Source organism: Mytilus californianus, unplaced genomic scaffold, assembly GCF_021869535.1.
Source record: "Mytilus californianus isolate M0D057914Y unplaced genomic scaffold, xbMytCali1.0.p SCAF_8, whole genome shotgun sequence".
NCBI lineage: Eukaryota > Metazoa > Mollusca > Bivalvia > Mytilida > Mytilidae > Mytilus > Mytilus californianus.
The window spans coordinates 62,714,776-62,741,911 of NW_026262734.1; the positions used below are offsets into that span (position 1 = coordinate 62,714,776).

General features: G+C 32.9%; 1 protein-coding gene across 1 annotated transcript in view; it reads left to right on the forward strand.

Moving 5' to 3' along the window:
- The window catches only part of LOC127711552 (monocarboxylate transporter 12-like), a 157,591-nt gene that overhangs the window by 128,748 nt on the left and 1,707 nt on the right, over positions 1-27,136 (forward strand). The window contains exons 2-4 of the mRNA XM_052217639.1: positions 21,620-21,763; positions 22,865-23,632; positions 26,193-26,243. Coding sequence (XP_052073599.1) covers positions 21,667-21,763; positions 22,865-23,632; positions 26,193-26,243 — 916 coding nt within the window. The 5' untranslated portion in view covers positions 21,620-21,666. The remainder of the gene's footprint in view (positions 1-21,619; positions 21,764-22,864; positions 23,633-26,192; positions 26,244-27,136) is intronic.

The following is a 27,136-nucleotide window of genomic DNA, read 5'->3' on the forward strand; positions in this document are numbered from 1 at the left end:
AGTCAGATAATATCTTCCAATCAGGTAGTAAAAAAGCATTTAGACCGCACACTGTGCATCGTTCAACTCTTAATACCGTCTCCTCGGAGACGGTAATAAAGAGATTTCCCGCCTCCCCTGTGTAATACCGGTTGTCGCCTGCTGTTGAGTACACACATCGAGTCTTTAAGCTTACCCATGGAATCGTTCTTTCAGCGTGTAATTGCGTTTTCCTCCTAGCATGTTTATTGCTAAATCATCAGTATTTAAATTCAGAATATATGTAGACTAAATGCAAAATTGTTGATGCATTTTCTTGAGGATTTCTTCCAGATTGATCATTTATTTTCATCTGTTTCTACGCATGCTTATTTTTTCTTCTTCTCACTTTGTACACATTTGTATTCTCAACTAACCTGCATTTTATTGCAGAATTCTTGTGCAAAAACCATTTATTTTTAGTTTTTACCAAGCCATGTCATATTCAAAATCCTCTTTTTCAATTTTCAGATATTGAATGCGCGTTTTATTTGCGATATGCTGAGATTTTCAAAAATACGTTTTATTTGGAAGAGAATGCATTTTTAGCGGATAAAACATAGACTCTCAGGAATGTAATACACGCTCCCTTTACGTTCGTTCGTATCTTTCGTTAAAATGTAAGAAAGCTCTATTATTTTAGTCGATACCTTTAAAAGAGGGACGAAAGATTCCAGAGGAACAGTCAAACTCATAGATCGAAAACAAACTGACAACGCCATGGCCAAAAATAAAAAGACAAACAGACAAATAATAGTACAGATGACACAACATAGAAAACTAAGGACTAAGCAACACGAACCCCACCAAAAAATGGGGGTGATCTCAGGTGCTCCGGAAGGGTAAGCAGATCCTGTTCCATATGTGGCACCCGTCGTGTTGCTTATGTTATTACAAATCCGGAAAATAGTCTAATTCGGTAGGTCACATTCGTGAAAAGGGAAGGGTATTGTAGTTACGACATAAGGAACACATTCGATATCATCTGTGAAACGGTTATTCCATAACGGTCAACCAACTCGTGATGGCGTCCGTAAAATTTACGAAGGGATGATTTCAACTTCACCATTTGGAACTCTTGGTTTAATAGCTTCCTTGTGAGCAGCAATCCTCTATCAAGGAAATCATGATAGGAAATACAAGCCCGGGAATATCGTATCAATTTGGAGATATATACTCCGTATGCAGGCGCTGCTGGAATGTTGCTACATAGAAATTGAAAGTTCACAATTGGGAAGCTGAAATCATCTCTTTTGTCGTAAAGTTTTGTTTTCAACCGACCCTCATTGTCAATTTCTAGATGTAAGTCAAGATATGAGGCAGACTTAACTGTATCTGTAGTATCCTTTATCTCTAGTTCGATGGGATAGATTCGTTCAACATAGTCACCAAATTTTGTATTATTTAGTGAGAGAATATTTTGTATGCAAATGTGTGATGTATCGGCTTATATTTGCTGACCTTCAAGTATATATTAAATGTTTGTATCATTCAAAAAAAGAACTAGAACTATAACAAGATCTCACCTTATTATAGTGTTCTCTAATGGCTATATTTCTTCGTCATGATTCCGGAGCACCATGATGGACATACTGTTAACTTGATGACGATATAGTTCTACTGTCATACCTATATAAGTAATGGCTATGATGGATCAACGATTGAATTTGAGAGAAATAATTCATGTATTCCATCTAAAAGTTAACAGAATGTAAGTCGATGGCAACGTTTTCATACTTAGTAAACTGTTTGTGATAAAATTAAGAGAACGACTAAACTTGAATATATGGTATTAACATAGCCTGATCAAGGATGGGCTTGAATAATATTGATAGCATCATTCACTGAGCACTTAATCGTCGGATTAAGTATAAATATAAGGAGATGAGGTATGATTGCCAATGAGACAACATTACACCAAAGTTCAAATAAAGTGGATGTAAGCTATTGGACTCTTTCACATAGCATTTCTTGACAAGTTCAATGCTTATGTAACACTGACGTCAAGGGTTGTAGCACTGTTTCTTAGTATACAAGGACTATCAGGTACATAGATTCCCAATTATAATTAACCTGTGCAATATATATGATAAGGAGATGTGGTATGATTGTCAATGAGATAACTATCCACCAAAGTTCAAATGAAGTGAATGTAAGCAAATATAGGCAATCGTACGACATTCAACAATGAGAAAACCACTTGTCAATAAAAGGCCCCGAAATGAAAAAATGAAATAATTCAATTGAGAAAACTAACGGCCTTTTATATAACAAAACAATTTACGAAAAACAAATATAACAGACATGAACCAACGACAATCACTGAACCACATGATACTAACTTAGGACAGGCACATACAGCATGTGGCGGGGTTAATCATGAAAGGCGCCTCCCATATCCTGGTACAGTGATATAACAGTACAACATAATAACAAACTATGAAATTCAGTTGAAAAGGACTAAACCCATCAGATTGAAACAAAGCAGAAAAAAATCTAACAAAAACACAGACCGGACGTGGCACGGTCTTTATACATCCCTCACAACAAAAACAACACAAGGACAGATATGAGAGTACTCGCAGTTACTGACAGTTCAACGCCAATAACAACTAATAAACAAATCATGTATCTAAGACTAAAATATAAATCAGTACACATCCAAAATCCAATGGATTTAGTGTAAAGATGTTATTAACAGTTAGAGAAAAACATGACATTGTGCAATGCCAAAATATAGGTATCAACAGATTGTAGGACCGTGAATGTGCATATGTGTATGACAATGATAATAATTACGGTTTTACTAACAAAATCAATGATATGTCTGTTTGAAAGTATGAACCATATTCATTAAAAAAAGAAAAAAAAACTCGATCGGAAGTATATTTCTATTGTTAATAACGTTTTTATAGATAACCACAACACTAAATTGCTGAACACTTTTGAAAATATTATCTCGATATCATATTAACAAATGACGAATCATGCGTAAATTAAACAAGTACACTTACTTACCGATTCAAGTAGATTAATATGTGCGTTTCAAAACAAATAGAGTACCGTAAATGAATCTGATGAATATATTTTTATACGTTTACTGTGTATAATTATGAAACGTTAATTTTTTTTACCGAATTCTACCAGTATGTCATATTGCTGTTAGTTAGGACAGCGATTATAGACTAGACTAGTTTCTGTAGATATTGGTGAATAGTAGACTATTTTTACGCTACAAGGGATAAGCTGACTCGAGTTAAACTTAATCCTGGTATCTATGATGAGTTGATTTAGGAGAAGAAAACATACATATAACCTTTTTAAATCATTTAATTGCATTTGTAAAAGTCTGAACGGAAGGTTTGTTTTACCTTTTTCAGGGAAAATGAAATGTAAGGGAACTTTTGGCGTTTATTACGCTCGATATGTAACGGAATATCAAATAAAGTTGTTTTGGGGAACTTCTGCACACAGAGGTTTGTAAGATATCATTATTTTTATTACAAAGCATTTCTAAAGTGGATTATATAACAATGCAATTATTCTAAGCGCTTTACGTGTTAAAAAAAAGCATACACAAGATTGTGGTTTTAAACAATGGTGTGTGCTATCACAGAACCTTTTCTACATTTTAATGAATGATTTTAAAAGAGAGGCAAAAGATACCAAAGGGACAGTTGAATAACCAGGGTATATTGGAATACAAGTTGGTATCATATGAATAAATTCCTTACTATTTGCGGATATTATTGTACTAATGGTTCAAATCGAATGGTTTTACAAGGCTCATAAATGTTTCGTTAAGGTTTTGGCGGTGCATCATGACAATCACTATTAAGGCCGTCTTTGTCACACGGTTGTTAAATCTGGTTAAATCTTCAGTAAAATATCTTGGAGTGTACTGTCTTGATCTCTGAAACATTATTACTATGCATGTTCCTTTATAAAGGATAGTGCTGATAGACAATTGAATTATTACATATGTTTATGATTGTTTTCACCAGGTTTTTATCACAAACATGTTAATATTCCATTTGAGGAGATATCGCCGCATGATAAACCTTTTTCTAATGAACAGTGATTGCTGATATTTCATAAATGAAGAAATGGAGAGACAGTGTGATGTATACGTATGTAATACTTTTTTCAACTACATGCTATAAATCAAACTGTATATACAGGAAGTATTTTTCAAATTGTCATACTTTTTTCAACTACATGTTATAAATCAAACTATATATACAGGAAGTATTTTTCAAATTTTGAGAACGCAACACTGTTTTCCCGACGGTTGGTTTCCGCGGTGGAAAGGGATTGTTTTATTTCTCAACACACACTCATATATTTCACTCTAGAGTTTCTAATAATAAGAGAGTGGAGTGTCTTCGGGAAATAATTGTAATAATAATGTATATAAAGTGAGGGAACAGTTTTAATGTTGTACTTTGTTTTAAATAACAATATGATTATATTTAATCTAACTGAAAAGATAATATTTTTTTTCATTTAAACTATTTACAATTTCATACTCATAGTACATTTGTATCATTGCCAAGTGGGAAAAATATAGTTGACTTTACCTTCGTTTTTTAACACACATAAATTAAACTTACAATAACAATAATACAGCTATATCGTACTCGTAACTATGCACTGGGTACTTTGCCTGACGTCAATACTTTAATTGGTGGAGTACTTTTAGATAGATCTGGTTTTATTGATAACTATTAAAACTTTCTCATAATTTTTTTTATATTTAGCTTTGATTTTCTGTTTGGATGTGATTGATTAGTATTTCATTTTAATTCAACACATTTCTTTATACCTTTGTATGAATGCATTATATTTTATTCAGTCAAGTATTCAGTTTTAATTCATCAGTTTAAAGATTAGAAAAATCTTTTAAGAACTCTTAATAATAGAACAAGGTTTCAAAGGCTTGTTATTTGTCCTTGTGCTCGATATAAGACACAACAAATAAGCCATAAATCAGATTTGTACATCTATATTAGTATGATGTAAAGAGATCCTGTATTTAATTTTAATAATGTAAGTGTTTTACAACTTATACATTTTATATTTCTGCCCTTTTAACTAGCTCTACGACAACAGTTAAAAAAAATATTATTGGTTGTTGTAATAAAGCATATGAAAAAAATAGCAATCTTTTTGTAGTATATTAAACATTCTTTGGGTGTTTACAATTAATGATGTGCTTTTAACGATCCGTTTTTATCGGTTGACCGTTATCACTTTTCGACTTTCTATATTTTCTAAAAAAATATTACAAATAACATTAACGTTAACATCAATGAATGTCTCATCAGTGATGATCGAGGCCAAAATAAATGGTCCTTAAAAAAATCTAATTTCATGTTTATTTGCTGTAATTCGCATGAAGCATTCTTATGCAAAACACAATAAATGAAACTGTAATGCCATGATGGTTAAAACTGTTAACTTTCTTTTTGCTAACATCTATGGACGTTTGGCAATAATCCCGAAAGTTTTCACTGAATGAAATATGTTTTGTTGATTGATATAGTATACGTTATGGATTTATTATGAATTTAAAAAAAAAAATCCTGCATAGCGTAGTTAGTTTAGTGCGAGACATAATATATTGACGGGACTTGACACTCGACAATTGTATTGATTACATTGTCTGGTAATCTGATTACCGATATGACGCGGTAACGTTGATGTGTCAAATTACGTACTCGCTATCATTGATGATAATATACAGCTCTACATTACTATTTAAAACAGTTTTAAAACAACGATTGGAAATTTTCTTGTATTCAATAACAATAATGTAAAACCATTATATTAATTCCAGTCAGCATACTATTCCCAGATTTAGTATATATGCATGCATTGGTTCAATAATTTCTCTTACATTAAAATTTCAAGAAACTCGTTTCATATGAATTTGATATTTTTTTATCTGTGAAGCTATGTAGGGTATTTGTAATATGATATGCATATGCGGATTTAAATAAAATTGAAAAATGTTTGAATGCAAAGTGTGTACATGTTATTCATATACATATCGTATTACTTTGAAGGGAAACAAATATGATATTTACAGAGCCCGATCAAGGATGGGCGTGGATAGTGTTAATAGTATATTTCGCTGATCACTTTATCGTCTGATTTAGTATGTATACTATTATACTATGTCTGATCAAATTCAATGCTAATATGACACTGACATAATGGGTTTGAGCTTTGTTTCTTAATTTGGTCTATCAAGTTAATAGACTCCCAATTATATAATTAATTCATACATGTAATGTATATATGTGCGCGTTTTCGTATTTTTACCTTCCATATAACTACGACCGTGCGAAGGCTTTATAGACCGTTAAGGTGTTTAATTACACTCCCGTATATATATAGTATCCCTCATATTTGACATGTAAAACGTATATGATTTTAAATACATTTGTCCGCGTTTCGCAGTATAGCGAAAAATACTGTCTGAATGTTTCGATCATATTTTGTATTTGCCAATGACGTATGATTTGGTAAGTCAGGTGATATTTTTTATGGTAATACGTTTTTTCGTTGGTATTTGAAAAAAATATGTCTAAGTGATCATTTTAACCGCGAACAGCGTACAGTCAAAACTTCTTCTTCGTGCTAATGTGTATATTGTCATATTACTATGAGGTTCGGCGTCATTAACAAGAAACGGTCCTTTAATTACATTGCTCCGCGACGCCGGTTTCCAAAGTATTTTTTTTTCATTGGTAACTTACTTAGATTAGATATTTTTATCGTTATATAATGTTTGCATAGTTTGAGAGTACTGTAGTGCTGTAATGTTGTATTGTTAATATCGTTTATTTAAATCAAATGTTGGCTCCAGTCTGTCAGTACGGCAAAATGCATATTTTAAAGTTGGTTCTAATTTAGTTGGCAAAAATATTAGTGTAATTATGACATCATAAGTTCAACTAGCTAATTAGATTTCCCCCGTGTATATAAATTGGTCTGTTAGTTTTTCTCGTTTGATTTTTTTACCCTTATCATTTCTGGATTTTTAGAGCTTCGCAATGCTCAAAGACCAGAAATGATTCGCTGGTCGTAAATCCAGATTCAAGGGTTTGTAATTCACATATTTGAGCAATAGTTTTTTCTTATTCATGTGGCACCATGTGATTTGAAAATAGCACTATATCCCTAGAATTATAGAAACACACTTATAATAAATTCTTTGTAAAATATTTTCAGATAGAAAAAATATAAACCCATGGAGCCGTAAGGTTCTGTAGAGAACAAAGTAAAGTCCTTTATACAAGTTTGAAATTTGAAGTATATACATCATACATGTATATTACTGTGTTATTTCCATAATGATACAATTCCATGGAAATTACACTCAGTCTGACATATGAACATTAATACATGTAAGATGATGTACAAAATTTGTGTACATACACACTGAATGCTTGATTGATTTAGGGTGTTCAACACCAATTCAACACTCTTGGCTAAATCAAGGTTGCATGTATTTTTTTCAGAAGAAGCCAGAGTACCAAAAGAGAACTACCGACTTCGGCAGGAAAACTGACAATCCTAAGATAGGTGTCTAATGCATCTGCCAAAAGAGGTTTCAAACTCACAACCTCAGTGTTGGCAAGCTAAAAATAAGTGCAGATCAATTACGTAGATTGATATACATGTATAATATCTGGTAGCTGTAGGATGTATTTGAATAATTTTACATGTGGAGATTATGCATGACAACTGTTTAGTTTTGCTTTTTTCCTTCAGTTTGTATATAGGTTAGAAAGAGGGGATGCACTAACTATGTATGGGTAGTAGGGATGAACCCCTGAAATAACTATTTTTGGCTTCATGATATGTGAAAAGGTAAAAATTTAAGATTAAATATATGATATCTGTATTATTTAGTTTTTCTAAAGAGACAATTAAACCCAGTCATAAATGCATAATATATTTGACAAATCAATTTTTACTCTTTATGATATAATGTAACATAGATAACGGTATATTTATAAATATTAAAATTATATTAAAGGGTTTTGGTACTGAATGTCCAGCTGCTTACCCTACCACCAAAGGACAGTTAGAACTGCCCCCTCCCCTTTTTCATGAACATATGTTTTGAACAACATTGGAACAAATAGACACTACTTTTACATCCACTTTTATTCATCAAAATACTTGCATAATTTTGGCTTGAATCACAATCTGTTTTAATATAAATATGTCATTTTTTGTGAATTCACTATGCAGGTTACATTTATTTTTTTCTCAATGGCAATCTATAAAATTGAAAGTACAAATCTAGAATCTTAACGTTTATGGTACATTAATATAGAATAATGCTTATTTATAATTCAAATTTATTAAATGTAAAATTTTAACGGCTGGTCCCTTAACAATTATTTTTTCAATTTATTTTTATTACGTTAATTTCACCAGCTTTGATACAACTTTATTTCACTCGTTTAAAAATGTTTGCCTATAACCTCACAAGGCCAAAAAGGTGCTAAATTTATTCATATAATTTTTATTATAATTATCAAACATTTTCCCTAAACTTCTGAAGTATTGATACTTTTTTCTTGCATTCAATTATTATTTCAAAGATTCGATAAAATTTTATTTCTTTTTAAATCCTTTTAATTTCAGTTTGGTCTTTCGAGTCTAATTATATATATAAGCATGACAAAAATCAAACATGCAACACATTTTTAGAACCACATCAGTCAAGGTGATTTTCAAGTGTTTCTCCTGAGAGTTCTCCTTCATTGTTAATGTTTTTGTGACTTCCTGATGTGTTTGCAGTATTGCTATTTCAATGTGAAACAGTGTCTACATTCATTCCATTAATTTCCTAATATTTTAAATGTATTTCATATATATATATATATATATATATATAATTCGTCTAAATAACAGCCCAACAATGTTAGATCTGTAAATTTGCGTTAGCAAATTTTTTTGTTTTTCCCTGGCCGGGATTCGAACTCATGAGATATCGTGGCACCAAATCGCCTTACACTGTGCCCGATGCGCTAGACCACTCGACCATCTAGGCTCTACAATAATAAAGCTTTCGATTGCCGTGTGTTACTTTTCCTCGTCAGTTTTAATCTAGCGTCGTAACACAGTACATGATATATAAGGCATGAAGATGGAATTGTTACAGATCAGCTGAATTATTTATTGTAAAGGATCCTGCAAAGTCTGAACCAGTGACGACTCTACAACAGATTTCATCCGTCGGATCACCAGTGATGGTGATACAAGGCTGAAAACACATTCTGTATATATTATTCGTCTAAATAACAGCCCAACAATGTTAGATCTGTAAATTTGCGTCGAAATAGGATGGACGGATCATATAAACCCGAAGGCAAATATATTACAAGCCCAAACAAAAAAATATAAATAAGTCTAAATTGTAAACAACGTTCAAACCTATGATTGCGTTGGATAAAAACCGCAATTTTTTATACGTATGCTTAACAAATGTCTTGGTAGAGAGGCTAAATACAGCACAAACAACATTTTCCAAAAGACAAAAAAAGTGAAAAAGTATATTTTAACAAAACGCATTTGACTAACAGGTCAAACAACGGATGTTCTTCAACCCTGCTGACTGCCATTGTCGATTGCCAAAAAAACGGATTACAAGATGTAACAAATTGGATCTTTATTATTAATTTGATAGTAAACAGAAAAAAATAAACTTGCGGAAAAGATGGTATACCGCAAAAAAAAAGGTGCAAAAATTTGTACACCATATCCGGATTTCGACAATTAATGTCCCTTCAGTGATGTTAGGAATCGAAACGGTATTTGGAAGGTCATATAATTTACCTCAATTTAGGATAGACTCTTGAATTTTGAAAGAGTCGAAATAGGATGAACGGATCATATAAACCCGAAGGCTAATATAATACAAGCCCAAACGAAAAAATATAAATAAATCTAAATAGTAAACAACGTCCAAACCTATGATTGCGTTGGATAAAAACCGCAATTTTTATACGCGTGCATGCAAAACAAATTTCTTGGTAGAGGGGTCTAAATACAGCACAAACAACCTTTCCGAAATACATATATATATATATATATATATACATTGAATAATTATTGTACCTGTACATTTTATCGGGTAATACGGATTTTAAAACTTATTTATTTGTTGTTTTATGTATTGAGTCGTTCTTTGATCCATGCATTAATTTGACGAAAGAAGTATGACATTAACCTGTTATGTAAGGTTTTCTGGGTGTTCGTAATATGATCGTTTGAATATGCGGATGTAAATAAATGGATACCTGCCAACTTTCACGATTTAGGCGTGTACTACACGATATCGACCCTTTGTCACGATTGCACGATCGGGATCTTGAAAAAACCTCTAAAACACGATTTTGTGAAAATCTACACGAAAAATATGATTGTTCCCGATATTGAACTGTTCCCAAGGGAAGACAATCGTGATTAGCCAATCAAATTCTTGTTTCTCATGATCAAATTAATAAGCCAATCAAAAACGTTTTCTCTTAAGATTATTCTAACATGCTAGATTTTGAACTTGTGTTTGTATTCCTGTGTGTGTTAGTCAGAATTGTAAAATCATGAACATGGAAGGTTAATTTTCATCTGTAAGGAGGTTCTTAAACAGCTTAAGAATAAAAGCATGGCTGATTGACAAAATTCAATGATGCAGTACTACCATAAAGATAATAAATAGTAGTTTATTCACTAATTTCTTGACATTACACTTGCTGTAACATATGTCATTTTTGTATTCAATTAAATTACCAAATGGGGCAAATCATTTAAAGTACAATGTACTATACATTTTGTACTTCATTTTTCACAAGGACCAAACAAACAGTTTCGGAACAAACCCCCAAATGAGGGGTATATCCCTTAAATGAGGGACTGTCCCCAAGACATTAAGACAAGGGGTCATTTTACTGTTGTAAAAAAGAAAAAAGAAAAATTTAGATTTTTTAACTTAAAAGTTGGAAAATTCATTATATTTGGAACAACTTTAAAGTCTTTTCTAAATGAGGGGTCCAATTATTTTTAATAATAAACATGATAAAGAAGATAAAAATCCAGGAACATTACAAAATTCTTGGACATGTTTTGACCATACATGTATAATACCAGATAGATGTATAATTCTTTAGGAAAAGTTTCTTCACATAATATAGATATATGCTCATTTGTACTTAAAATTGGTTTTTAATGTCCTTACATTGAGGGGTTACCCCTCATTTGGGGTGTTGTTCCCAACCTGATAAAAGTCCTTCTTTGTGCATAGTTTTAAATTTTAAACATCAACAATCATTTAGTATCCTAACACAAGAAAACAAATCCTCGTCTTCTAGCTACAGATTCATCTTTTCTACTGATATATTAATAATAACTAGAATCATGCTAATAAACTTAAAAAAAAGGCTTGTAAGCTCATCATACAAATATGACACTTTTTCTAGACCACAAAACAGCACGCGCAAAATATGTCGCAAAGAATTGTTGTCGTGCACTAAAACCCCCATTGGGACTTTCAAAAGTTGGCAGGTATGTAAATGTAGTTAGCATATATAGTGTTTACTTTTCATTCATATACAAATCTTATTAATCTTAAAAATATGACATTTACGAAACCTGTTATGTTAGGTTTTCCAGGTATTCGTAGTATTATCGTTTGAATATGTGGGTGTAAATAAATGTTATTAGCACAAATAGTGTGTACATTTCATTAATATACAAATCTTATTAATCTTAAACATATGATATTTACGGAGCCTGATCAAGGATGGGCGTGGATAGTATTAATAGCATCTTTCATGGAGCATTTTATCGTCGGATTTAGTATTTATGCTTTTGGACTATTCCATATAGCTTTTCTGAACAAATTCAATGCAAATATAACACTGACATCATGGGTTGGAGCATTGTACCTCAGTTTACAAGGACTATCAGGTAATTCTAGTTTACAAATTAAAAAAGAAAATAATATATTATCATGTTTATATGTGCGCTTGTTCGTAGTTCAATCCCTTCTCTTTAACATGTGAACTTATTATTTTCGATACATTTCTTAACGTTTCGCAGTTTAGCGAGAAATTACTGTCTGAAAGTATCAATCATATTTGTATGGGCCAATGATGTTTGAGTTGGCATGTCATCAGGTACCCAGATATTTTGTTGTGGTAATTTTTTTTTCGCTTGTGTAAATAACACAATTTTATTAAATGCTGGCTCAAGTCTGTCAACAGGGCAAAATGCATATTTTTTATTCGAGTCTTATTTAATTAGCCAAAATGATTTCTGTAATTAACACATCAATTGTTCAACTGGCTAATTGGGTCCCCCGTTTGAACATATAGCTGTACGCCCCCAAAAAATTAGGTCAGGGAAATAAATCACCTTCACAGTCAAATTAACAGGCACTTGTTTCTGAATTTAGTTTTTACTTTTATTCATTTTTATAACACAATAAAAGTGTACATTACTCAGACCGTTAGTTTCTTGTTTGAATTGTTTTACATTTATCATTTCGGGACTTTTAGAGCTTATTTTGCGGTAAGGGTTTTGCTCACTGTTGAAAGCCGTATGGTGAACAAAGTTGCTTTCTTCAACGTCATTTGGTCTCTAGAGAGAATTGTCTCATTGGCTATCATACCACATCCTTTTGGTAAAACACAAATTCAAAGACAAGCGCCTGTGGAAAAATCGTGAAGTTTTATTCCCCATAATATTGGTTGATAGTTGATGTCTGACGTATTCATGCTTTATGCAAATGTAGGACCCATCAAAAGAATTAATCTACACGTCCCTATTAAACACCCCAACCTGACTTAAATAAGATCCCTCACTTTGCGCCGTCAATTTGTTTGTCGCTAATGTGAGGAGCGTAATGCATTGACCTTAATTCTAAAAATTAAAAATTTTCATTTGTGCCAATTTTCTGATCAATAAATTTTGCTTTGATATATATATATATATATTCAAAATTATCGCCAATAGAAAAAAATGGAAATTTTTCTTTAAAGGTACCTGATGTACGGTACAGACAGTACATTAGCAGTAGTTTATAGTAAACAAAAAGTGTTGGTGCTATGTCTAACTGCTAATGTCAACCGTAGCAGTTTTAATTTTCATCTGAATATTAAACGTTAGATACTTTAAAACAAGCTGTTTTATACGGAGGTTTTGGCCTCGTATTTTCTGTTTTATTCAAATTAAACATGACATACGTGTATATATATAGATACTTACATTGATACCAGTGGATTATCGGATTTATCCAATCGAGATAGTTAAATTATCAATTTAAAAGTCCGAGCCTCGGCGAGGACTTTAAAATTTATAATTTAACTATCGAGATTGGATAAATCCGATAATCCACGAGTAACTATGTATGAATCTGTTTCTCTAATGAATAAAAAATAAATTTTCCTTTTTTTCTTAACTAAAATACCCTTCGAGTGCCTTCCACTTTCCATAAAGTTGTCAATTTCATTAACACCTGTTAGCATATTATGATGCATCCAGTGAGCTGAGAAAGGTTATGACCCTTAAACTCATCCAATCATCTTCTGAGATCACTGGCAACCACACGTTGATTAATTTTTTTTATACAATCGGTTCGGAAAGGGATAAATTTCCATAGAATTAGAGAAAAATCTGTATGAACGTTTTAATCGATCAATTTCCCAATAATTTAAAACGTATTTCAATTTTATATATTTGATAATTATTGTACCTGTACATTTCAATACGGATTTTAAAACTTATTTATTTAATTTGTCGTTCTATTGATCATGCATTAATTTTAGAAAACAAGTGTGACATTAACGAGGCCTTTTATCATGGGTTTTCTTGGTATTCCTAATATGACCGTTTGAATATTTGGATTTAAATGAAATATACATGTAGTTAGCAGACAAGAACATGTCCAAAGTCTTTACATTACATGCGTATACAGATCTTATCAATTAGAACAAAATATGACATTTACGGAACCTGATCAAGGATGGGCGTGGATAATATTGATAGCATCTTTTACTGAGCATTTTATCGTCGGATTTAGTATGTATGCTATTGGACTCTTCCATATAGCTTTTCTCAACAAATTCAATGCTACTGTATCACTGACATCATGGATAGGAGCATTGTTTCTTAGTTTACAAGGACTCTCAGGTATAAAGATTCCCAATTTTTAAAAATAATATATAATGTATATATGTGCGCGTGTTCGTATTTATATACCTTTTATTTTACATATGAACATAATTATGATTTTAAATATGATTTCCTGCACTTTTTTGTATAAAAAAAAGATATTTTCGAAAGTATCGATCATATTTGTGTGGCCAAATGATGTTTGTTAAGGTATGTCATGTGACCAGATGTTTTGTTATATATGGTAATCAGTTTTTTCGTTGATATGTGAAACCATTGTCTATGTTGTCATCCTGCCGCAGACGTCGTACAGTCAAAACTTTTATTTCGTAGTTAATTTTGATATTGTCATATTTATGATGAGGTTCGGCATCATAAACTCGAAACGTCGCGTTCTTTCATTGCTCCACTACGCCGGTTTAAAGATAAAAAAAAATCTGGGTGGCGAGTTTCCGTTGATGACGAACATTCCTGATATGATATTGAACATTTGTATTTTTCTAAGCATATAAATATTTACAACAGTCATGGCAGTTGTTCTTGGAACTATTGTTTACCAAGTTGTGTGTAGTTTACATTGGATATATACTATCATCGTGATATAATGATGTTTGTATATTTTGAGAGTGCTGATGTGGTGTATTATAAATGACATTAAATTTAATGAAATGCTGGCTACAGTGTGTCAGCAAGGCAAAATATATATTTTGAAATTGATTCCAATTTAGTTAGACAAAATAATTAGTGTAATTAGGATATCAATTTAGTACCATTTAACTAGCTAATTGGATTCCTCGAGCTCCCTTTCAATATATATATATATATATATATATATATATCTGTATTCCTCAAATATACAGGCTAGGGAAATAGTCAACTTCACAGTCAAATCCACAAGCACTTGTCTCTGAATATTTTTTTTTATCAACTACCTTTATGTAACACTATAAAAGTATAAAGATAAAAAAATACACAAATTCAGAGACAAGTACCTGGTCGAATCGGGAAGTTTTTTTCTAATAGTATTGGTTGAAGCCTTACGTATTCAAGTTTCATGTAATGGAATACCCCTTTTGTTGGAGTCGATAAAGAGCAGATCTAGGCGTCTTTATTCAACACCCCACCCTGAATAAAATCCGATCCTTCACTTTGATCCGTCAAATCTGTTTATCGCTCGTATGAGGGGCGTATTGTATTTGCCTTAATTTCCAAAATTTAAAAATAATTTCAGATTTCTGATAGAAAAAACTTTAATTTTATATTCAAGATTATCGGCAATAAAAAATTGAAATATGTTCATGAAAAGTATCAGATGTACGTTACAGATGAAATTACACGGTCACCTTAGATTAGAAGCATGCTTACAAATACTCTGCCAAATTATCTTTTTTATGTTTTATAGTAAACAAAACGTTTTAGTGGCATTGTAGGTGCTGATGTAAATGGTTCACAATAAGTCAAAAGTATTAAAACCGTAACAGTTTTAACTTTCATTTGCATATTAAATGTTAGAAGTTTTATATCTAGTAGTTTTATACGGATATTAAGGCTTCGTCTTTCCTGTTTTACTTTATTAAAACATAACATTCTAAAATCTCTATGTACGTTTTATTCTATCAATTATAAAATAAGTTAAATGTATTAATATCTATATTTAATAATTATCGAACCTGTACATTTTAATACGAATTTTAAACTTAATATTTACTTTTTGTTGTACAAATAGGGTCGTTCTATCGATACATGGACAATAGTGTTGATTCGCCATTCAACAAAGTTTAATTGTAATTTAATTTTAAAGAGAATACATGAAAATAATGTCACTGACCAAACCTGACAAAGGGTGGGCTTGGATTATCCTTGTGGCTTCATTCGTAGAGCATTGTATTGTGGGGTTTTCTCTATATGCTATTGGACTCTTTCATATCATATTTTTAGAAAAATTCCGAGAGGATATTACTTTAACGTCATGGATAAGTGCTGTTTTTCTGTGCCTCCTTAGTTTGACAGGTAATTTGATCTCTTGGAGACTATTTACATACCAATAGTCGAATAGTTATATACGTAATAGGTTTTTCGATATTTTGTTTAACATATAACTATATGTATAAACATTGTTGTCTCGCCTGCAATTGAAGACACATAATGAGAGACAAAATGATGCTAACCCTGCGGCATTACTTATTTGTTTAAAGCTTTATTTTTCAGAAGGTTGAAGATCCGTCTGTCAAATGAAATGTTTGCTTTACCTCATTTAAAATTTTAATGATTAATCAAGTGCTAAAAACTGTATATTTTTGTCTCGTAAATTTCGCTCACCTTTTGAGTATTAAGATAACCATATTTGTTACATGGGACTCTGCAATATCTACATGATCGGGTAAGATCGACCTTGACCTCATTTTATGGATCAGTGATCAAGGTCAAAATTTCGTGGTAAGTTCGTAACTTAGATACTATAATCGATAGGTGAACTATACTATATATAATATGGTGTATTGAATGATTGTCAGATGTGCATGTCCTTCTGGCAGGTTTCTTCTGACATTGACCTTATTTTCATGGTTTATTGGTTAATGTTGATGTTCATGGTTTGGTCTTTTTATCAGATACTTTCAGCAATTGTTCAACTATATATGGGATCTATAATGGTTGTAAGCCTTAGGTAAAAAATTCTGATTGGAAAGTTTTAACTGCTTTTGACTTCATCTTCATAGTTCGTGGGTCAATACGAGTTTTTGTGGTTTAAATTGGTTTTTCAGACACTTAAGTCAATACTTATTCAATTTTATTTGGTGCATATAATGATTGTAAGGTGTTACAACATATCTTTCTGGAAGATTTAGTTTACTTTGATCTCATATTCATGGTTCATTGGGTAAGCTTTCATTGTTGTGGCTATTTCTTAAATTCTATAAGCAACATATTTCTATACTCATAAAATTTATCTACGAAAAAAGAATGAAATAAAATAATATACTGGTGTACGTGTGTGTGTTGCGGGTGTTTATATGGCAGCAATCTCATGTAGCACCTATACTTTTGTATTACAAAGGAACGGTGCTTTTATTATTGTTCACTTAACAGTGATAAGTCCTTCTGCATTTTATCGGGCAATTGTTTGAACTATATAGCTTTATATATCTATTTTGAAATACATTGTTTAAATGTATAAAACTAAATTAATTCTCAATGTACCTAATTGAAACTGGAATAAATATCGTTAATATTTAATCATTTATATTTAATCTAAAATGATGATGACAAATTGGTCTTTAACGTCCAGTGGCAAATATAACATGCGTACCACCACGAGACATGTCAATGCAATATGATTATAAACCCTGCTATGTACTTAACCGACATGCTGAGCTCAACGTGCTAGTTCACAAGTTAACAGTTCGCAAGTTAACATTTCACCAATCGGACACAACATTCTGACTCCGAGCCGACCATTATTGGCTGCCACGTGCTAAGCGTAGAAACAACTAATACATAATTTTAAGAGCTCGAACCCACGACCTCCCCCACTCGAACACGCTACAACGAGACTACCAGTATGGATAAGCAGAGTTCGCTGTATTTGACAGATAATGGAGAAATCAGGAGATTTGTTTATTTTAAGGAAATTAAAAACAGTAATACCGATGAAATAAATTTGTAATTCGCTGTTTTTAGTCTTAAATATTTGATTTATCCTGCAATAAACCCAACCAGTCTAATATGCAATGTAGGGGTACAGACAAACCGAAGCGTCGTACTGTATACTTATATATATATATATATATATATAACCAGTCTAAAAGGGTACAACATCACCAAAAAATAACAATAAAATGAACAAATGTAACTATAAATATTTCGGATAACAGATATCCTTAATCAGTATGATCACGATGTAAAATGAATCTTATCAATCTATTCTGATTATAAAACTATAGCAACCTCTGGGAAAACTGTCCTTAGCTTTCTTATCCAAAACCTTTCCCGAGCAAGTCTGTCGGCCCTTGACCAACCCTCGTTGTGGTCTATGATTGTGATGGTAAGGTTTTTGAGATCAGCTTGGGCGTGCCCAGGTGATCTCAAATGACGACTTACGGGGAGGTCCAACGAGGGTTGGTCAAGGGCCGACAGACTTGCTCGGGAAAGGTTTTGGATAAGAAAGCTAAGGACAGTTTCCCCAGAGGGCATAAATGAAAAAACATAGAATGTTTCACTCATTTTCCCTACCATCACTCTTTTTCCTGCCATCAATTGTTTCCAGTAACTCCGGCTTCTGTACTAGACTCCTACATTTTTAAGGATTTTTTTAATTATACTAGTTTTAATTACAGAGTTCTACTCATTTGGGATGGATGTAAAAGTACGCAGTCACGTTCAATTATTTTCTTATCATTATCAAACTGCTATTTATTTGGGGTGTTTAAATATGCAGCCTCTGTTTTAATTACTCTACCGTTGTCAAATTTGAAATATTATACAAGCTTAGATCGGTCAGTGCTGTTTATTGGGAATGTATTTCCACGCAGTTGTTGTAACATCTTAACTGTCGTCACCTTTGGAATTTTAAGTTGTGCTAGCTCATATCGCAAATAATTTAACTTTTTTTATTTAAGGTATGTCGTTGCGCCGTGTTTGGAAATTTTAGAATTGTACTAGCGTCTCTATGATGTTCTGGTAAAACTGTTTGTTTGTATAGAATTCAAGATTGCTATAGTTTTATACTCAGAATAGATTGATAAGATTCATTTTACATCGTGATCATACTGATGAAGGATATCTGTTATCCGAAATATTTATAGTTACATTTGTTATTTTTTGGTGATGTTGTACCCTTTTAGACTGGTTATATATTATATTTTGTAGTGTACTGTGTCATAATTATATGATCCATCGCCCCGTAAGATTTATCGTTGACTATTATTCAGTCATTTCATATAAAAATATTGCCTCCTGATATCCTGCTCCTTTGTGAGCGAACGGTAACATACAAATCACTGTTTACGCCTCAGTTCACCATGGAGTTCTCATCACTTTTCGGGTTCGAGCCATGTCGATTTCATTAAAAAATACAGTCAACGACTGTGAAGTAAAAATTGCACGTTTAAGCGTTCGAACATTGTAGGAAAATATAAAGTTTCTTTGTACTCGTTAGTCAGCAAGAAATTCTTGGTTCAATAGATACATGTTAAAGGTAAAACCAAACAGCACGGGATATACACAATCTCCTTTCCGCCTTCGTTATTTAGGCCTTTGATTCCGTGTTTCACAGTTTACTGATTTTTTACTGGAACCATAACAACGGCCACGCAATTGGAATCTTTTTTTATCTACACTGTACATGTCCTGAGTCATGTTCATGGCAGTCTATAACTTCAATGTGGTTATTTCGGGGGGACTTACCCAGAGAAGATAATGCATACATGTATATACTTTGGCTTTCTGATATATCTAATACGTTTTTCATGTATGTCGAATTAAGAAAATAAGATTTAAGCTTAAACGGTCAATATATAGGGTAACTTTAAACGCAAATGAATTTCTTTTTGATACATACAAATTGTGAATTATTTGTGTTTAAATACTTACTTAATGCAATAGTAAAGATCATTCATATTGATAATAGGTTATATTTAAATAGTCGGTAAAGAGGCCTACATATTGATCCTGCTATTGTCGTTTATTGTATAAGCAAAACCCGTATATATAGTATACATTAAGAAATATCGTCCATGTATTTTTTTAAAAAAATACTACGCCGTATTCATTTTTATCTAAACGTTAACAAAAAATTTCAAACAATAAAAAAGAGAAAACGCGAATATTTGTAACAGAAACAGGCAAGAAAAGTACATCATAAGCCAATTTTCTTTATTGGTAATAAATGGATGATTTAAATCAAAAACATTTTCTCGTGATAACTTAGGAGGAATAACATTTATTTTACTGGAGCAAGGCATATACAAATAAAATTGAGAATGGAAATGGGGAATGTGTCAAAGAGACAACAACCCGACCATAGAGCAGACAAAATCTGTTTTTTTACATGTAGTAAGAATATTCGACAGAGAAGGCTAGATTCATAAAGAAAAGGAATGTTCTGGCCCCTGAATATACCACCTCTACTTTTCATACGCATAATATCTATTCTTTATGAGAAATTTATTGAAAACAAAAATTGTATGTTGTTCATTTCGTCAAAGGTCAAATATTACCATATTGTGTCAAATATGTATAATTCAGAGGCGGATTTAGGGGGCAGGGACCCGGGTCCCCCTTATGGAGCTTCAAATATGATAAATGCATAAACATTTTACAAGTATCACTCCAAACGTCGGCTTGTCAGCCCCCCTTTTTAAAATCCTAGATCCGCACATATTCTTTTGGATTTGTTCCATCTGGTACAGTTGTTTAATGATAAACGTGGATCACATCAAAGATCCGTCCCTGTTCAGTGATCTATAGTTAATATAATAATTCTGCTAGTGAACAAAGATATATATGTATACCATCTTTTCCGCAAGTTTATTGTTTTCTGTTAGGTATTAAATTAATAATTAAGATCCATTTTGTTACATCTGCTGATCCGTTTATTTGGCAATCGCCAATGGCAGTCAGCAGGGTTTAAGAACATCCGATGTTCGACCTGTTAGTCAAATGCGTTTTGTTAAAATATACTTTTTCAATTTTATGGTCTTTAAGAAAATGTTGTTTATGCTGTATTAATACCTCTCTACCAAGAATTTTTTTGTGCATGCACACGTATAAAAATTGCGGTTTTTATCCAACGCAATCATAGGTTTGAACGTTGTTTTCAATTTAGACTTGTGTATATTTTTTCGTTTGTGCTTGTATTATATTTGCCTTTGGGTTTATATGATCCGTTCATCCTATTTCGACTCTTTAAAATTCAAGAGTCTATCCTAAATTAAGGTAAATTATATGGCCTTCCAAATACCGTTTCGATTCCTAACATCACTGAAGAGACATTAATTGTCGAAATCCGGATATGGTATTATTATTTTTGCACCTTTTTTTTTGCGGTATACCATCTTTTCCGCACGTTTATTGTTTTTTGTTTGGTATTAAATTAATAATTAAGATCCATTTTGTTACATCTGGTGATCCGTGTATTTGGCAATCGTCAATGGCAGTCAGCAGGGTTTAAGAACATCCGTTGTTCGACCTGCTAGTCAAATGCGTTTTGTTAAAATATACTTTTTCACTTTTTTGGTCTTTTGGAAAATGTTGTTTATGCTGTATTTAGACCCCTCTTTCAAGAAATGTTTTGTGCATGCACACGTATAAAAATTGCGGTTTTTATCCAACGTAATCATAGGTTTGAACTTTGTTTTCAATTTAGACTTGTATATATATATATATATCCTTTTCTGTTCCATTACAGGGCCTTTGGCAAGTTTTTGCATCGGAAGATGGGGTTGTCGAGTAACAATGATAATTGGATCTCTCCTGTTGACGTTATCAGTGGTAATCACAGCATTTGTGCAACATATAATACTGGCATTTCTATTTTTTGGTGTTTTAGCAGGTATTTGAAGTGATATCAATAATCTTTTATTTGCTGAAATAAACACTTTCCCAGGTTACTGGTGGGTTGAGCGCTAACAGTATAATAATAAGATGTGTTATGATTGCCAATGAGACAACTTTCCAACAGAAACAAAATGACGTAGAATTTAGCAACTGTAGGAGGTCACCGTAAGAGCCTTTAACAATGAGCAAAATTCATACCGCATAGCAAGTTATAGCAAGCTATAAAGGCACCGAAATTACAAAATGTAAAACTATTGAAACGATAAAAACTAACGGCACACAACAATAAACGAAGAACAAATATGATATAAAGCAACAAACGATAACCACTGAATTATAGGCTCTTGATATTGGACAGGCACACACAAAGTGTATCGTGTTGAACATGTTTGCGGGCGCCCAACCTCAACTAACTTTGGACAGCGGTATATCATCACAACATTTGCACAATCTATATAAATCAGTTGAAAAGGGCTAAAGTAATCCGATATAAAAACCACAAAACAACTATAAAAAACTAAAGACAAAGTTCTGTTTGCCCCAAGTCAGCCGGGAGCAATCTTACAACATTGACCGTATTTTATAAAACACTGCGTTTTTTCTGACTACAAAAACTTATGAAACGAAGATGAAGATACGACACCCGATATGTGAAAATTCTGGAATATATATACCAAAAATGAACAATCAAAATATTATAATATTATATCACTTAGTTTAATGAAAACAATTTCAAGAAGACATTTTATTTTATTATGGATGACTATAACATTTTACTGATTCTGTACACATTTTACTATTTCTGACCAGTTGATACATTGTACATTAAAAAAAAAACAGACAAAAAAAAAACAGTTGCTTAAATTTGCCTCGTGTAATTTCCCACCATATCCATTTGGAACATTGCAATCGTCATTTTCCATTGAATATTTAACAGATTCTATCACTTAACCTAAGTTATATTTCGTATACTTGTCTCCGTACATTAATATGACGTCGTTCTATTGGTTTATGGTTCTAAATAATTGTGAAATGACTTTTATATATGAAATATTTGGTGTTTATATGTATCTACTATTAGATATATCATTCGTAGGTCTTGGAGTAGGTCTGATGTATTCAACTGGATATATTGTCCTAGCTTTTAACTTTGAAAAGAAGCGTAACATAGCAACCGGAATCGCTGTGGCAGGATGTGGAATTGGTCCATTTGTATTAAGCCCCATTTACCAGATGATACATCACGAATATGGATATAATGGATTCTTCCTTTTGTTTGGTGGACTATCATTTAACGCATGCGTAGTTGGAGCAGTGCTGCGTCCTTCAAGATTGGAAGTTTCGAGCAGAATTGCAAGAACTAAAAAACGAACATTGGATAAAAAGTGCTGTGAATGTGATTTAACGGTTGTCAAAAACATACCATTGCTTTGTGTGTGTATATCTGGAGTGTTTCTAAATGTAGGAATTTTCCTTGTTTACTTACATTTTCCAACATACGCAATGGAAAATAGTTCTACGGAAATAGAAGTGTCTTGGTATTTATCTATAGCAGGTATTTCTAGCTGTGTTGGCAGAGTGTTATTAGGAATGGCAACAAACAGTGAGGATGTTAGCGAAGATATAGTTTACTTCGGAACATATTCCATTCTTGGTGGTGCTACTATTTTACTGCCTTTATTTATAAAATTACATTACGCGAAAATATTCTATTCTATACTGTTAGGAGCCAATTCTGGGAGTTGTTACGTAGTCATTAACACTATTGTTTTACGATTGACTGGTCCTAATCACGTCGCACAAGGCACAGGTTATGTAATGGCATATATAGGAGTAGGAACTTTAATAGGACCACCATTAGCAGGTAAGTAGTTTGTTCGTCTTTAGTCTCCATGCACAAGCTATATTTTTCTATTTTCGACGATAGCTACGTTACTAATATGCTCAAGATTTTCTGTACCGTACTCGTCCTAACAAAACAAAAAAAAACTCTCCTAGTCTATAACTCCTCTAGTTTCCATATTTGCGGCGATGACTACATGCTACTATAATACAAATATGTTTCAAGAATTTCTGCACATTCAATAGCCCTAACACAACTCATGCTAAAGAACGTTATATGAGTCGAGTACATGTATATATGAAATAATCTTAATTTGACTTTAATGCATTTCATTGGTACGAGGCTTAAAAATAGGCAGAAATACAACGCGCGTCGATCATATCCTGTATGAAAGTATACCATTGTTCCTGCAGATACAAAATTAGCCTTTACATTTTTTTGTGGAAGCATCAGATTGGCAATGAGGGATGCATGAATACGATGTTACATTCGGCATGTACGCTCTGTGTGAGACCTTTAATAAAACACATATGCAGGAGTATTCCATGCTACGTCCAGGTTCAATAGTATATGTTCATTTGCCATTACGCGTTTAATAATTACAAAGTCACTTTAAGAATCTGTTAGCCGTCATCCTCTGACAAGATGCATACTTAGTTTGAAATTTTAATGAACCCAACGGTTGACTATGATATAGAAAAATGGTTACCTGGACTTAAAAAAAACTTTCAAAAATTGGACGTCCGTTTGGCTGTGCAGGATGTACACATACGCAGCCCCGTCTGGTAGAATTGGTGAAGTTAAAACCGATGTCTCTTGCCAATCTCTCTGCACGTTGAATAACCCTTGCTACAGCTCTTTGATAGGTCGGTAGGTGTCTTTCCGACATGCCCTAATTTGAATGTTGTAGTCAAAGTTTGCTGCCCTTCACCCCAATAGACAAATACCTTGCTGAAACTACTTATTGTATTTATTGTTTATTTGTTCTCGCCGTGAACATACATGCATATTGGCCACTGGACGTTAGGAACTAACAAACAATCAGCGATTGAATGTAAATGTCTGCATCAAGTCAGTTATATGTCATTCGATCGCCATTGAATCGACGGGATAGAATTTCCCTTGAAATTGAACAGTGTGAATGGACATTTTTTGTTTTCAATCAGTTTATTATCTATTCTTCAAAACTTTCTGTTGTTAGTTTCTCACACAATCTAGGAGTGGGTTTATACAAAATTTTACCATGTGACATATTCCCTTACATGATTTTTTTTTACCTGGGTCAGCATTAGTAAAGCGATTCATGCGTACCATTGAACGAGACGCATACCCTGCTGATACATTTTTTCTCATTCCATTTGTTTGGTTATTCTCTCGATGTTCTTCTTCAAAACGGAATACCGGTTCACTACTGTTTCCTGTTATTTATAATCTGATTTTTCTGGAGACAATATGTATCCTTAAATCACACAAAAACTGAAGCATTGACCAGTGGCGGATCCAGAAATTTTCATAACGGGGGGGGGGGGGGGGGGGGGGGGGGGCACTGACTGCATAAGAGGGGCCAGCTCCAGTCATGCTTCAGTGATTCCCTATATAATCAACCAAATTTTTCCCACAAAAGGGGGGGAGGGGCGGGCACCCTGCCCCCCTTAAATCCGCCTCTGTAGACGGTAGATGGTATTCCAAGTATCTCATAGTACATCAGCGGCAATAGTAATGTGAGCGATCTCCATGTGCCCGACATGCATTTCTTGGATGACCTTCATCAGGTACGCTTGAGTCAAATGTTTGGAAAGTCAAAAGATATAAAAATGGATTGGTGTTGCGTAACCAGTAGGGTCCAAATACTAGTGGAGCAAAATTCGTCCTGTATCAACTTTGCCTAAAGAAGTTAAATACAACAGTTTCAGATCCCGATGATAAACAATAGAAATGTATCATTAAAACACGTCAGAACTGAATAACGCAGATGGTACGTTCGGCATTAACAATCATGCAAAACCAAACCAATGATAAAAATGTAGATTAGTAGTTTCAGATACACTTATCTGGTGGAGAGTTGTCTAATAGGCATTATCGCACCGCGGGTAAATTATCACGTTGTGATTGGTTTTACGCCGTCACGTGGTGAACCCCTATGGATCCGTAGGGGGTTAGTAAATTTCATAGGGGTTCATGACGTCACGTCTACTGTTAATGGTGACGTAATCTATTAATGTTGTTGTAATTCATTGTTTATTTTTCTACAAAACGCAGCAGAAAAAGTCCCGCGTGCGATAAATTCGTTATACGGTTCACTACTGCCCATATAACTTATAATAGTACCACATCTTCTCATTTTTTTTTTTTATTATGAATAAAACAGGGGATGTGATATGACGGTAAAGAGACATCAATCAAACGAAACAAACAACTAAAATAATTCTAGAGATCTGAATCGTACATGGTCTAAGTTTTGAATAAAATTGACGGAAACTATCAAAGAACTGATCATTGTTCCTTTACATTCATTTCTATGAATTAAGTTGATTACTCAGCTGATTCGACATTACGTTATAACTACCCGTTCTTTTTCCAGGATTTATAATTGACAATGGAGGAAGCTACGCGGATTCCTTTGTAATAGCAGGTAAGGATGTTTAAATATGCATGTCAATAAGTTCAGGCATACAACTATTGCTCTTAAAGAGGGGCGAAAGATACCAAAGGGACATTCAAACTCATAAGTCGGAAATAAACTGACAACGCCATGGCTAAAAAAGAAAAAGACAAACAGACAAACAATAGTACACAAAACACAACATAGAAAACTAAAGACTGAGCAACACGAACCCCACCAAATACTGGGGGTTATCTCAGGTGCTCCGGAATGGTAAGCAGATCCTGCTCCACATGTGGCACCCGTCGTGTTGCTCATCTAAGTACAAACCCGGTAATAAGTTTAATTCGGTAGGTCACATTCGGGAAAAGGGGACGGGATTGTAGTTACGACATTAGGAACATATCCGCTATCATCTGTGAAACGGATATTCCGTAACTGTCAACCAACTCGTGATGGCGTCCGTTTACGAAGGGATGATTTCAACTTCACCACTTGGAACTCTTAATTCTTACTGTAGTTAAATTTTAAATGTTTAAATTTGAAAATCTAATTGTCTCGAGTGGAGAAATATCGTATCACACAATTCACACTTGATGCAGTGGTAGAATCTATATGTAACATGACAACATTCATTTAAACATATTTTCTTGCTTACTCTTATTATTCTTATTGGATGTTGCATTGGAAAAGGAAACTGATAATCTATTCTTAGAATGATAGATGTTTTACCTCGTGTCAGCTTGTTTTATTGTCTTTCTTATAATATTTTTATAAATTTGTTTGTTCTTTTTTTCGAAGTATGCATTGTATTTTTATGCATTATATTTTTAGTTTTATAATCAAAGTTATAATTAACACTTTGTCACTTGAAATACACCGCTGTAACAACATTTATTACGTGATTTAATGTGATGTCAAGA